This window comes from Marmota monax, unplaced genomic scaffold (assembly GCF_021218885.2).
Source record: "Marmota monax isolate L192 unplaced genomic scaffold, Marmota_monax_Labrador192_F-V1.1 WCK01_AAM20220418_F8-fsc00133, whole genome shotgun sequence".
NCBI classification, from domain to species: domain Eukaryota; kingdom Metazoa; phylum Chordata; class Mammalia; order Rodentia; family Sciuridae; genus Marmota; species Marmota monax.
Genome location: NW_026694821.1, coordinates 4,285,534 through 4,300,470, shown reverse-complemented (window position 1 = coordinate 4,300,470; position 14,937 = coordinate 4,285,534). Strand labels below are relative to the sequence as shown.

Here is a 14,937-nt window from a genome sequence, read left to right as displayed (position 1 = left end):
TTGATGATTTAACGTGTTTCTAAGAAATGTAATGTCTTCCTCTCTAACCTCTTGGGTGGGATGGGTGTTGGGATATGAGCATTTGAGTATGAAGAAAGTTCTGTAAGCAGCATGGCAATCCAGAAGCCACCAGCAATCCCTTCCTTAAACACCTGCTTGTATGGTTTCTGAAATTATCTAAGGGGTCATCTGGAACATCGAGTCCTGGAAAACTTCTTGTGGGGACACAGCCTTGATTCCTTGTACATCTGTAGCAAAGTGACTATTGTATGGGAAAGTAATAGCACCTGCAGCCATTTTTTTTCTATAGCCAATTGCCCCATGGGATTTGTGAACCCACCAAGCTCCATGGGTGGGCCATCAGTGATGGAGAGCTGGGGGAATGTTGGCTCTTCCTGGAGGAGTGGCTCATGACCGCTAATGATCCCGGCTAGTCCATGGTCTTGCCTCTGAGCAGTTCCAGGGCGCCTGACTTTCCTGAAGTGATCTTAGATGAAAAGGTATAGTACCTTAGTCACTTGCTGATGCAGATGTGGCTGACTGCTCCTCCCTGCGTGCTGCTGCTGGAGTGCACCCTAGTATTGGCAGTAGACGCGGCTCTGCTTCTAAACTCCACTGCCTGCTGTAGAAAGAGTTTGTGGGTTAGACACCAGCTGGCTCTCAATGACATTGTTGTGTGTCCTGTTTTAGGGGACTACGGATAAAACATCCCTCTGGAAGCTTCCTCGGACGAGACCTGGCCATCTCTGAGGTCTGAAGACATTTTAGAAAGCTTATGATTCTTTTTCCAAAACAAAAATGATACATATTGTAAGTTATTGAGTATTTAACTTAAAATATTCTGACTTCTGAGCTCCCTAATACAGGTTTGTTTTTTGTTTTTGTTTTTGTTTTTGTAACAGGGTTTGAAACCAGGGGCACTTAACCACTGAGCCACATCCCGAAACCTTTTTATATTTTACTTATAAAAATAAAAACAGGCTCTCACTGAGTTGCTTAGCACCTCTCTAAATTGCTGAACTAGCAATCCTCCTGCCTCAGCCTCCTGAGCTGCTCAGATTAGAGGCGTGTGCCATGTCACTAAGTTCCTAATACAGGTTTTTAACAAGTATCTTTATATGTATTACATATCTACAAAAACCAGGGACAATGCTAGGTTCTTAACATGTATTAGAACCTCACAGCTCTCCAAGGAAGGTATTTTTACCTTCATTTTGCAGTTTAGGAAACTGAGGCACAGATAATGGCTAGCCTAAAGTTAGCCCTTTTCTGTGCAACTCATTGCCACTTAGCAAAGCTGATGCTAACTAGTCTACACCTGTTACTACTTAGTTCACACTTGTATTCTGCATGGGGAGCAGATCAGTTCCCCATCTACCAACTCCAAGTCCCTCTTTGGGATGTGGAGGGACCCTAGACTCTTTCAAGTGAAGACTCGAATGATTGTTCTCTCTGCGACTATCTTTCACCTTGAGTTCAGTATGAGAGATGGCAGCTGTCATTTACTATGGACAGAGTCAAAGCTCATTTGTTATGCTTCAATTTAGTGCTTCAGAATTCTATGACCCTGAAGAAATGTGTCTTTACAGGCTTCTTCTGAAATTGGTCACTGTGAGTGTGGACGAAGGACAGAGAGCTATGTGAAAAATATACATGTTGATGAGAAAAAAAAATCAAGTGAAGGACAGCTTGCATAACATCTAAAATATTTTTCTCCATTGAAACAGCATGAATCATGCCCTTTGTACGTGCCATAGCAAACAAAATGAAAATGAAGAATGAAACTAAAAATGATCAGCTCCTTCAAGGAGCTTATTTTTAAAAAAATTTTTTTTTCAATGTCACAGGATTTCCCCATCTTATTTAATTGTTCCTCCTCTTTTGCCACTGTCAGGAGAGGAGGGCTTAGAAACTATGCCTCAGTGCCTCTCTGTATTACTGTGAGACCTATAGAAACAAGCTGAGATTGGAGCATTTGTATAAAACAGAAATTCACTCAGGCCCCAAACTTGAAACTTGAGAGGAAAGGAACATGCTGACATTCTTTGTAAGCAGACATGGGCAGCCAACCTAGGTTGCAGAAGTAAGGAAGAAATATTAGCTTCTGTGGACTCTGGCAACTTTGCCAGTTTGCTGTATATTTCAGGAGAGTCATTTATCCTTTAAATGGGAAATTTCTGAAGGCAGCTGAGTGTGATGTAATGTGTTCAGCCATTTACATACTTCTCAGCACCAACCGTTATCAGTACTATGATGAAGTTCCAGGGATGCTAGTGTCCCTGTCCTCAGGAAGTTGATATGCAGGACTGAATTGCCTGTGGGATAAATGAAGGGTCTAAAAGATCAGGGAATTGGCTCCGTAATGGCTTCCAATGAAAGCGACTCAAAGAATTATTATGCCTCAGCCTAATGAATGCGAAGAGTCTGAAAGAATCAGAAGCGCCCTTGCCATTTCCCTAATTTCCCTACATTTTCCTAATTACAACAAGATTAAAATTCAGGGACTGGAACTCCTTCCAGTGTGGGTGTTTGTCTAAGCCACCTTCCCACGGGGATTTCTGGTACTCTTTTATATTTGGGGTTAGGCCTTGCTCAAAGAAACTGAATGAACCCCCATAATTTTACATTGCTTAATTCAAAATGTTTTGCTTAGAATGGTACGTGGTTTCAGAAAGTTATTCCCTTTCTGAACGAATGGGAAAGGAAAGAATATATAGATACCTATAAATGTACATTTTGGAAAATTAGTCTTTTGTGAATCCAAGTGGTCACTGTGAGTGTGGACGAAGGACAGAGAGCTATGTGGAAAATATGTGGAAAATTTGCCTCTCTGCCAAATATGCACCAATAAATTCATTAATTTAATCTCTTCAGTGTGTGATTAGACCTTTTATGAGGTAAAATCTAACTGTGTGGGGAATTAATGACTTTTCTGCACCGTCGTAAGAGAACTGAACTGTGAGGGCACCATTACAAGGTACTGGTGATGGCCTTCTCTGTTCCTGTGCTGTGTAATAATGGCCACCCTATTCCAAGTACCTGCTACACATTGTACACTGTGCCAGGGACTCCATGCACATTTTCTCACTTACATTCCCTTTAAAATCCTCCTGACAGCCATGCAAGGCAGCTACTGTTTTCCCCATTTTACAGAAGGAAGAAAGAACAAATCCCTGGATGCCAGAACTGATGAGCTATTTCCTCAGGATCTTACAACTAGTAACGCTTAGCCCAGTTTTGTGGGCCCCAGGCCATGCTTCTCTCCAAAGGAGATTTCATGGGTTTGTTTTCCCATCATAGACACCGACAAGGGTGGGAAGGTCAAACCAGCGGGGATGGGAGCAGGTTCGCCTATACTGACCAGACCCATCAGCTGCCCCATCTCTCTGGCCTTCAATATAGTCATATGTCCCTTCACACCAGGGACACATTCATTGTGATTGCATTGTTGTCCGGGCATGACACAGTGTACTTATACGACACTTGGTGGTGTGGCCTACTACCTCTATGCCTGTGTGGCAAATACTGTTCTATATGTGGCTGTCAGTGATGGATTCTCACAATGTGGCACATGCCTATATTATGACTGGCTTGTTCTCAAAACAAACTCAGCCTGATGGTCCTTAACTTTGGCTACACAGTTGTGTGATTGGGCCTTACAAACATACTGATGCTTTGGTACCACTCCAAAAATACTTCATAGACTCTTTGGGGTAGGACTTAAGCATTAGTACTTTGTAGAGCTTCCTTGGTGATCTGATGGACCTCTAGGGTTGAGGAACACCAGTGGCAACAGATAGCTTCAAGTTGGGTAGAGGGCAGAGAAACGCTTATCTCTTCCATCTCTGCAGGTGTTACTCTGGAGACCTGAAATGCTAGTGGGCGATCTTTCCATAACCACATTGATAGTGAATTGATTCAGGTGGTTCAACTTAGCTTTACCACACAGCTTCTCAGACTATAGGCTTCTTTCCCCTGAGCTTTAAAAAAAAAAAAAAAAGAAGAAGAAGAAGAAGAAGAAGCCACAGTAGGTAATTTAGTCTGCTCATTTTCTTCAGGTAAAGTTCTTGGAGGACCAGAATCTTTAAAAAGGTAGATAATGAGCTTAATCATTCTAGTTTTTAATATAAAATACACTTTGAGGAGTTTAAGAATAGATTATCACCTTAGACAACACTACATCTTATGTGCATAAGGGTAATTTTCTGGTTGGGTTAACGTTGCTAAATTGCATTTCTACAAAAGGAAAGGACTGCCTATCAGTGTGGCTTCACTGAAATGCTCCTGTGTTTTGGGAAAGAATGAATTCCCAAGGGGATGGAGGCTGCTGCTGAGTTTTCCTAGAAACTTCAAGTCTTCCAGATAATTCCAGAAGTATAGGGTCTTCATCTCAGGAAAGAAGTGGAACCTGATTTCAAGTGAGCATCTGCCAGGCGTCAGCATGTGCTGGTCACTTTCACATGCATGATTTCTTTTCTTTCTCATCAGAGTCCTCTGAAGTGAGTGCTGTTTTCTTTCTTTCCTCCTCCTCCTCCTCCTTCTCCCTCCTCCTCCTCCCTCCTCTTCCTCCTTCTCCCTCCTCCTCCTCCTTTCTCCTCCTCCTCCCCCTCCTCCTCCTCCTTCTCCCTCCTCCTCCTCCTTTCTCCTCCTCCTCCTCCCCCTCCTCCTCCTCCTCCTTCTTCTAATGGGAAACTGAATTTAAGTACATCAGTCACATGGGGACAGAGCTGAATATGAGCACCTTCCAAGGATGTTGGGGATACAAATGAGATAATGGATGTAAAGATGAGAAAGGAGAGGCTTGGCGAGATGAGAACAGTAGCACTCAAACTCCAGAACTCTGGAGTTATAAATACTCCTGAGGCTCAGTCCCACACCACCCACCCCTTAGATTCTGCTCTAAGTGTCTGAGCTGCACAGTGAGCACCAGGAGTTTTAAAGACTGTATGTGGCTCTTGTCTGCAGCCTGGGCTGAGAACCACCAAGGAACAACCTCACCTAAAGTCCTGGATCTCACCTAAGGTCCTGGATCTCACCTGGCTTGATGCTTGTTTCCACTGGTTTAGACTTTCAGAATACCTGTTTCAACATGCATAGGTGAGGAAAGAAAGAAATTACTTAGTAGACCTTTTAGAGAAGACATTTATGTAATTCCCTCATGAATGACCATGTACTGTATTAAGGTAATCTATTACTGTAACCATTTCAGGGGAAGCATGATCATAGCTATTCTTGGGTATCCAAGAATCCAGCACATGACACAGGTATATACTCAAGTATTGATACTATAAATGAGGTACAGTTGTAACCTGATTCTTTTAACCAGTCATGGTAGTTATAAGATTGAAATTTACCCAAATCATTTTAAATATGGGAGAAGGCTCTGAAATCCAGCTGCTTGGATATAAAGCCAGACTCCAAATATCCTTCATCCTAGCTGAGTAATATTGGGCAAGTGACTTTCACTCTTTGAACCTCAGTTTCCTCACCCAGGAAAGGAGTGATAAGAGTGTTTACCTTGAGGGGCACAGTGAGGATTAAAGACTAACTCATGGTAAATCCTTAGCAGTGTGCTTTACTTAGAACACCATGCACGTCAGCTACTGTATTTATTTCACCAGAGCACTTCCTGAAATGGAAATCAGAGTTCTTATATTGCTCCATCTTCAGGGGAGCTGTGTTAACATTCCAGTCTCATGCAATTCCAAACTCCTGGGGTGATTTTTGTGCATTTTTGTAAGGGCCTTCCATGAGATTTCACAGAAACACCACAATTAGATAATGATCTTAGAAATGGAGTGTACAACAATAGAATTTTTCTCTTTATGCAAAACAGTACTTAAGTGGCAATAAATGATTATTTTTATCTTGGATTAGTGTATGTGTTTTGCACACACACACGTGTGTGTATAAATGCAGGTAGAAAATGTCTATAGGTGGAAATGTTTTTTCCAAAGGTCATATAGCATTACCTTTGAAAGAGATGAAAACAGATGTCCAATGCTTCTTTTTTAAAAAAAAAAAATGCCAATATTAGAATCAATTCAGCAGTGAAGAGTAGACTGTGTTATCCTCATTGGAGATGATGCACTGTGACAGAAATTTGGAAATTCTCCACCTGAAGATGCAGCTCTGTGCTAGAGAGTGATGGTTCCCAAAGATAACAAGTCTCACAATGGGCTGAAAGAACCAACACCAGTTCCAATGAAAATCAAGCTTAAGTCAAGGTAATTAAGAACAGACCCAACTTTGGATGAGGACTAGTGACTATTCATTCTGGATTACTCTCAATGCAAAATGGAAGGGTGTACTGAATTAGTGACTTAGGATATATGATATGCTATTAAAAAGGAGTTTAATGCAGTTTTTCTGAAGGTGTTTTCTGCTGAACACTCTATCAGAGACTCCTATACTCTATCAGATACTCCTGATAAAAAGGAAGCTCCTTTAGCCAATTAAATTTGAGAAAAACTATACACCCTTTGCTGTTCTAAGAGACTCATAATACTATCACCCTTATGTAAGGCATTGGTAAGTTCCAGTGTGAAGATCCTTGTTTAACTCCCAGTCTCTTAAATTTGGCTGAAGAAGCCCCCTCTCTTACCCACCTATGGCATTCACAACTTTATTAAGGGATACTTTTGGAAATAGTAGTCTAGTGTAAATAATCTTTAAAAAGGAGCTTTAAAAATTCCCACTTGTGTGTTGACATCTGAATCCAACTAACAACTATAAGAATTTGATTTAGGAATAAGTCATAGTCTGTTTTCTGAAGAAGAAAAGTTCTGTGCAATAATTTCCTATGCAAAAAAAAAGAGTAGTCATTAAGCAAAATGGTCTGAGAGCAAGAAGCATGGTGGGGGGCAGGGAGAATACAGAGGGGTTGGTGGTGGCAGAGGAGGAGGAGAAAGTCATAGACATCTCTGGGAGGAACTGTGATGTTTATTAAAAAGATGGGAGTTTAACAAGAATTAAAGCTTTCCAAAGAGCATCACTTTAAAGAGAAGTAAACATTATGGTTAATTGTGAAATCAAGAACGGTGGTGTGTCCATTTCTGTCTTGAACTTTTCCTAAGTGCGATTGAAAGTAATACAGATAATGACTTTCCAAACTTTGGGGCTCTGTGCAGAGATATGTACCTTTGTCAAAACCTTCATTAGCTGATTAGATCATTTTCTCCAAGTAAATTGCTCTAAGAGGGGAGAGGAGATTTTTTTCAAATGTGTCCCCAAGGGTAAAAAGTGTCCAACTTGCTGGTAATTAAGCATATGGGTGGGAAGAGCTTTGTTCCCTCTTAGTTCTTCTCCACCAAGGGAAAGAGGTTGTACTATCAGTGGGTTCAGTTGTGGGAAGGGCCCAATTACTGAAAGGAGGGTCAGACCCCTTCTTAAATCTCAGGAATAGCCAGAAGATGAATGAAATCACCCTCAGGAGGCCACCCTAGCACCCCAGATGGTGCCCTGACACCTGCTTCTGCTCTTATGCTCTGTCATCCAATCACGATCCCCTGCAGAGGGGAAAGGCAGTGAAAGCATACAAAACAGCACTGTATGAAATATCCCTTTTCCCACACTTTGAGTGAGGGTGACAGCAGGCATACAAGTATTTCCAGGGCCTCAGCAGGGAGCCGAACTCTATCAGCAGGCCCAACTCTATTTGCAGCCACTCCAGTGGTAAGGAGTTTTTGTTCTGACAATCAGAATTCCAGCAAATGGTGAATGTTTCTTCCCGCTGAGAAGTGGGAAATTCAATAATACTTTGGCTGGGTTCACGCTGAGCTGCAAAAATAGAATGAAGTGGAGAGGGACTGGTGACTGGAAGGGTGATAAATCAGCTAGCCCAGACCTTTCCAACCATTTGCTCTTGATCTGAAACCCTCTCCTATCTCTGATCCATTCTCCAGGGTAGCAAGACAGTTTTTATATTTGTTCTCATAGTGTTTGGTGCTGTTTACCCTAAGAAACAAAATTATACACTTTAAGATCTCAAAAATAACTATGTTCTTCTATATTATTATGGAAGAATTTATATTATTTTGTCACAATAGGACCCTTTGCTGACAATCTTTACAACATTAGGATAACTCAAAAGGCAATGTTGGCATTAATGAGCACTTAAACCTGGGCACATTTTTCTTCTGCAAACCAGCTAAAAAGTTTCAGAGGGTGCTCTCCATGAGGGCAGGGATTTCTGTCTTTTGTTCACTGTTACATCAGCAGCATACAGTAGGTGCTCTAAGAAATCAATGAATCTGTAGAATGCAAAAAAGCTCACTCAGCTATGGGTTCTCAGCTACCTAGTGCAAAAGCCCACAGTGAACTCAGTTTTACTGATTTCCCATTAGGTATGATTTTGTACAATCGTTGTGATTCCTGATTCTATAGGATAAATTTTAATAGTGTATTTCTTTTTTAAAAAGCTATATCACTAAAACCCGGCCACCATGGAAAAATCAGAAAGGATAAGCCACAATAAACAAACCTAATGAAATAGCATGTTTAGGCTACTCAGAGATAACCACTGCTATGATGTAAATGGCTGTTCTTTCAAATTTTCCTGGGCACACATATTCATATATTTTACAGTAATTAGATTAGATTGTATACATTGTTTTCTTTTCCATTACAGTATTACCTGAACATCTATTTTTGTTAGTAGACTTCTATGTCATCTTTCCATGATGTCACAGTAGTATGTTTTAAGAATATACCAGAACTTAATTCCCTATGATTGAATATTTAAGTTGTGTCTAATTTTCTGCTTCATCATAAGCACTAAGCCTGTTCCTATTATTGGCAGAGATATGCAGAGCTGGTGTTTTACAAAGGCAGCCTCTGTAATTTCACAGATGTGTACCCAGCCTTACCCTTCAAGCTGACCCACCTGTGTCTCTCTGTCTCCTTTGCTGGCTTTCCAGGTGAGAGTTCAGTGGCTCCAGGGAGAGCTGGTTTTGGGGGCGGTGGCTCAGTGCCAGCTCCACTTGTTCTTTAATGATAGTTTGATAGTTTTTTTTTTTTTTTTAACCTTTATTCACTGACCAAACACTTTTGAGCAGATATGGGAAAGGGTGATAGGAGACTAAAGGTGCTGGGAGGAAAGAATCAATCAGTACTTTACCTTCTTCTGTTGATAGAACTGTAGGTTAGATGATATATATTATTTTACTAGTATTACCTCTTCTATTATTATTTTCTGAAGTGCATACTTTATTCACATTTCCCTAGTTGTTACCTGTGTCTTTTTTTCATGTTCTGAAATCTTGTCCAGGATAACATATTACATTTAGTCATCATGTCTCCCTAGGCTCCTCTTGGCTTGGACAGTTTCTCAAACTTCTCCTTTTTTATGACCTTGACTGCTTGAGGAATACCAGTCAGGTATTTTGTGGAATATCCCTCGGTTGGGATTGACCTGACATTTTCTCATTATTAAAATGGGATTATGTATTTTCAGGAGGAAGACCACAGAGGTAAAGTTCCATTTTCATCACAAAATATTAATTTCCATTTCATAAGTCCAAAGATGCATACTACCAACATCGCTTTTTCCTATTGATGTCAACCTCAGTCTCCTGAAGGGGTCGTATTTATTGGATTTTTCCACTAAAAAACTGCTCCTTTGTCCCCTTTCTAGACCATGTTCTTTAGGAGGATATAACAATGCCCTTCCCACACTAAGGGGTCCTCTCATTGTGGGTAGTATATCCACATAATTTATTTGAAAATCTGCCTAAAAGATTTGTCTGTTCTCTCAAAATTATTTATTTATCCAATCATTTATGTCAGTAAAAACTTATGGATGTTTATTTTATACTTTGGTTTACAATCTGATACTGCCTTACCTATTTTGGTGCTCAAATTATTTTGACTTGTACAATTTTGTAGATTTTCATTTAGAACTCTTTTTTTTTTGTCCACCATGGTTTGTTTGGTCTTGAGTGCCTTTTAATTTTATGGGTCTAAACATTCTCCCAGTCTATCTTTGATAGTTTTTGTTCTAATCCTAGAAGGGACTAGAACTAATTTTTGCAAGGCGCTCTGGTTCCTTTTACTGGAGAATGATGTTAGAAATCAAGATCTATGTGACCGGCATGTTCATTGCTACTGATGTTTCTAGGTCTGTAGCTACATCATTTCTTCTAGGACTTTTAAAATGATACAGGAAGAAAATGTCTGTACTAACCCACGTGAGTACATATTTCTATAGATATGTTTATGACACTATTAAGCTAAATGAGGTCACATTCATGTCTTCAAGTCTAATCCAATAGTACATGTATCATTCTAGCCTCCTTGTTGCCCATCTATAAACCAATAGTTTAAACTAAACCAATAGTTCTTACCATCTGCTCTCCACTGACATAATTGTTCAATTCCATACACATGCAGAGTGGCATTAGAATTGTTCACCTATACCTATGTGGGAAGCACCTTTATCAACAAACACAGTGCAGGTGTACAGCTTATCTCCTCTGTGGTTTTACAGATTCTGCTCATATCAAAATTTACTTTGGTAAGCATTTTGTCTTCCACCCTCTACAGTGAGACTGTTTCCTGCATTTGCAACACATTCAGATTGTTTTGTTACATTTTGAATTCCATTCTGGCATTCTCAGAACTTACTAAATAGCTTTTATTTAAAAAAAATAAAATCTCTCCTTGTTCTATAAAATTCTATGAGTTTTGACAAATATGTATGTCATGTACCTATCACTAGGATATCATATGTAATAGTTTTAATGCCCCTAAAAACCCTCTATTTCAACTGTTCAATCCTTCCTCTGATCCCCTGGAAGTCTCTAATCTTAACATCTCTATAGTTTTGTCCTTTCATGAACTTCACATAAATGGGATTATCTGGTAGATTGCTTTTTCAGAATGACTTCTTTCACTTAGCAATGTGCATTTAAAATTCATTCATGCCTTTGTGTGGTTTGATAATGTGTTTCTTTTTATCATTCAGTAAGATTCCATTATATGAATGTTTATAATTTCTTTATCCATTCACCTACTGAAGGAGATTTTGGTTGTTTCCGGGTTGGGGCACTTGTGAATAAAGTTTTTACAAAACTTCATATGCCGGTTTTTATGGTGGACAATTTTTAGTCAATTGGGTAAACTCCTGGGAGCACAATTGTTGTGTCACATAAGACTATGTCTAGCTTCATAAGAAACTGTCAGTCTTTCAAAGTGGCTGTACCATTTTGCATCTCCAGGAGGAAGAGGGTCCTTGTTGCTCTAGATCCTTGCAAACAATTGATATTGTCAACTTTTTGAATTTTAGCTTTATGTAGATATGTAGTAGAATATCATTGTATTTTTAATTTACAATTCCTTGGTGACAAATTTGTTGAGCATCCTTTCCTGTGTTTATTTGTTTATTTGTTTATTTTATCTTCTTTGGTGAGAATTCTATTCTGATCTTTTGCCCCTGTTTAAACTGAGTTGTTTCCTTTGGTGGAGCTTTAAGGGGTGTGTGTGTGTGTGTGTGTGTGTGTGTGTATGACCTTTATTTGCATTTTGCAAATATTTTCTTAATGAGGAACTTATAAGTAGTACTTTGGGACTGACTTTGCAACCCTAAAAGCTTATATGCAATATTACATGCTGTCTATGGTAGGATTCTGCTCACAGTGTTTGTTGTGCTATTCCCAATAGTGATCTCAGTGTGCCCTCTCATATCCTTAACCTCATCCATTCATTGTCAGGGAACCTTTATGTATAGGGTCATCACTATCTCTCTCTAGGAATTTCCTACCTTTATGTACTTCAAGCCAATGATCAAGTTGATAATGTGCTTATTCATCTATATTCAATAAGTTCCATAAGAATACAACTGTTTCTTTTCTTAAAGGTTAAAAAGAAAAGTCAAAAGGAAAGTTGCCCCAATATTTAGGTCCTGCCATGTCACGGTTGAGGTTAATGACTATCTGTCTTCCTTTCCATGGCCTCCAGTCATCAAGCCTCCTTTGCGCCATTTTAAACGCCCTGCTTATGCGTCCAGTTCCTACGCACCCTCAGTTCCAAAGAAAACTGATGAGCATCCTGCAAGATACAAGATGCTGGATCAAAGGATCAAAATGAAAAAGATTCAGAACATCTCACATAATTGGAACAGAAAGTAGGTCAAGAAGAAGAGGAGAGGGAGTGAAGAAGGGCCACGTGTCTGCTTCTCTGCCCTCACCGGCCACAGCAGGACAGGCCTCCCAGACCCGTGGCAGTCGTTGGGGCTGGCTCTGTGAAGGATGACTCCAACAAGGCAAAATGAAGCTGTTTGCACTTTCATTCTCCAGTAGACTCCTCAATCATTAGATGTGGGATCAATCCAGATGTAGCAACAAACTAGTAAGCAGGTTGTTATGTGTGGTTTTTATTGTTTGGGTCTTTCAAAGTCTAAGTTGGACCAATGGAATGATAACCTCCTGTTCATGGGGTGCGGGGGGATGAAATTCCTCCCCCTACCACTGTTTTCATCTCTAAGAGTTGACTTGCCTCAATAAATATACTGGCTTAATATTCTTCATACTTAAGAAATGCATTTCTAAAATGCCTTTTTCAATTTTAAATATTTTTATTTAAAATTGAAATATTTACATGTAAGCTTCAAGTCAACATGTAAATTTCAAAGTAAACTGCTCTCAAAACAAAAGTTTTGGTTCTGAACGTAATAATCTTAGAGGAAAAAGACCCATGAATTGTTGTGTTCATGCATATTTTGGAATTCAGACTTTACAAAATAGATCCAGGTTAAAAATAATAATAATAAAAAGGTCTTTCTGATTTCTGACCACATGTCTCATGCCCAGTAGTCTCAGTGTTTTTTTCAAGGATTTGAGACTTTTCAGTGGATGCATTTGGCTCCTTTAAAAAAAATCATCTATCTATACCACAGTAGAAAACACTAGAAATCAGTGGCATTCCCAGGCCTTAAAGACTTCATATTTGAGATTTACCACTAGAGATGTCAGTTTGGTTTTGTAGTCCTGAGACAGGTAGGTGTAAAATGGTGAATGTAGCTTTAATTTCTTATTTCCATAGTTTTCTCCTTGAGTCTGAAGATTCCTTCCTAATAAACCACATTATGAAGGCCTTTGGGACCCCAGTTGCTCCCAGAGCTACTGGTGGAATAGGGGCCTTTATAACTCACCTTTCTTCAAGGTGGCATTTTTAGCTTTTCTGTGTTTTTCCCTAGAGTTTTTACTTTGGGAATAAAATCACAGAAATGGCAAGGAAAGGTTGAAGACCACAGTTAACTTTTGCTCCCTCAGAAATGGCCTGCTTCAACAGACAAATCTAGGTTTGCTGTTGATGAGATTTCCATTCTGTTCTGCCTCTTATTTCAGATCCCTGGTCTAATTGCATTTTTTAAAAAGCTTCAGTTTGCTTAACTAGAAAATGAGAATCATAATACACACTCTGCATTTTGTGATGGAGATTAATGAACAATGTTGTAGGTTTCAGATTGCTATCTCTAAAACTGGTTGGTAATATTTGCACAAAAGAAGTAGCTAAGAGCATTCCATAGGCGGGACAAATGCTCCAGGACAGTCCCACAAAGAAGGAGCAGTCCTCCACAGCCACAACCTGCAGGACTTGATTGTCAAGGGTTTAGTGTCACTTTGTCCTGTCCTCACCCACAATTCATTTCCAATAAACTGCAGCTATCCAAGTTGAGCAAGCTCCAGAGTTTAGTGACCATCATGCTATTGAGCAATTTATTTATAATGTGCTTTCTAATGGTGTTTCGGGGAAATTTAATTGCTGTACAAGCAGAAAAATCACTGTGACTTTTCATTAAGGGAGGCGATTGTAATTCTCAGCTCCCTGCCTGGTGTGTGGGTAAGAAGACCCTTTTGCAGGCTGATGGTGTCTCTTCCACCTGTATTAGGTTAATTCCTACCTGTTTGTCTACAGATGCTTTAGTGCTGGCTGTGCAGAGCTCTTTGGCTACCCAAAGAGGAGGCATCCTTGGTGATGCTCCATATCTCTCAGTCCCTTTGGACTCAGGTTTCAGATTTCAGTGTGGCTGTGCTTTCTCGGCTGTTCTTCTTGAAGTTGGAAGTCATGTGGCTGAGGAAGAGAGTTGGTTCCTTCTGCATTCCTTTCTCCTAAGATGTTGTTTTTCAACCTTTGTTAATATTTTAGTTGGGCAAACATACAGATGTTGAGAGTCTGCAATGCTTGTAAAATGCCTACCATGATTTTTGCATGATGGATTGTATAGACATGCAGATTATATTCTTATAGTGAATAAAAAGATGATTTTAAAGGATATTCTTGTTTGTGAGTCATCTTTTTCTGCTCTGGAATTCATTTGAAAAAAAGTTAGATTTCCTCCATGTTTGGCACTATTCAGCCCTGAATATCTTGTCAAGGTGAATAGTAAAACTTATCCTTTTCAATTTGCTTCTTAATTGTACATTTTTTGGTAATAATTTCCTCCTCCCTGCATACTCAATAAATTGTTAATATGAATAACCCATGTAATAGGACCAGACAATAGGAGAACACCTGTGTAACAACTGACTTTCTATCATTCCTGAATGAGTTATACAGCTAGGGTTTAAGAATTGGGACTCTGAGACTGGGGCTGTAGTTCAGTTATTCAGGGAGTTTCACTGAATTACATAATCTCAGTCAACTATCGTTTCCTCAGCTATAAAATGAGGATATTAGTAATACCCGACTCAGCTTGAGTCTTATAGTAAAGACTCAATACACACTGGCTATTATTTCTTAGAGAGAGAGTGGAGTGTAGTAAAAAGAAATTAGGCTTTTAAGTTAGAGAGCAATGTCCCCTACTAGTTGTATGAATCAGGTAGATAGTTTTTGATCTCAGTTAAAGGGCATTGATAATTTAGCTGTGCATTACCCATCTGGCTACTCCTAAGGTACCCATTTCTACATCACCTTGCACTAGAGTCTTCAATGCATTCC

General features: G+C 39.5%; 1 protein-coding gene across 6 annotated transcripts in view; it reads left to right on the top strand.

The window, feature by feature from the left end:
- Pde1c (phosphodiesterase 1C) overlaps positions 1-14,272 on the top strand; it is a 601,507-nt gene extending 587,235 nt beyond the window's left edge. For 4 of the 6 annotated variants that reach the window (XM_058573161.1, XM_046426003.2, XM_046426004.2 and 1 more), the window contains one exon: positions 11,956-14,272. In XM_058573161.1, coding sequence (XP_058429144.1) covers positions 11,956-12,125 — 170 coding nt within the window. In that variant the 3' untranslated portion in view covers positions 12,126-14,272. Of the gene's footprint in view, positions 1-690; positions 2,866-11,955 lie in introns of those variants that run through there. The other 2 variants (XM_058573164.1, XM_058573163.1) reach the window with 2 other exon arrangements.
- The last annotated feature ends 665 nt before the right edge of the window (positions 14,273-14,937 follow it).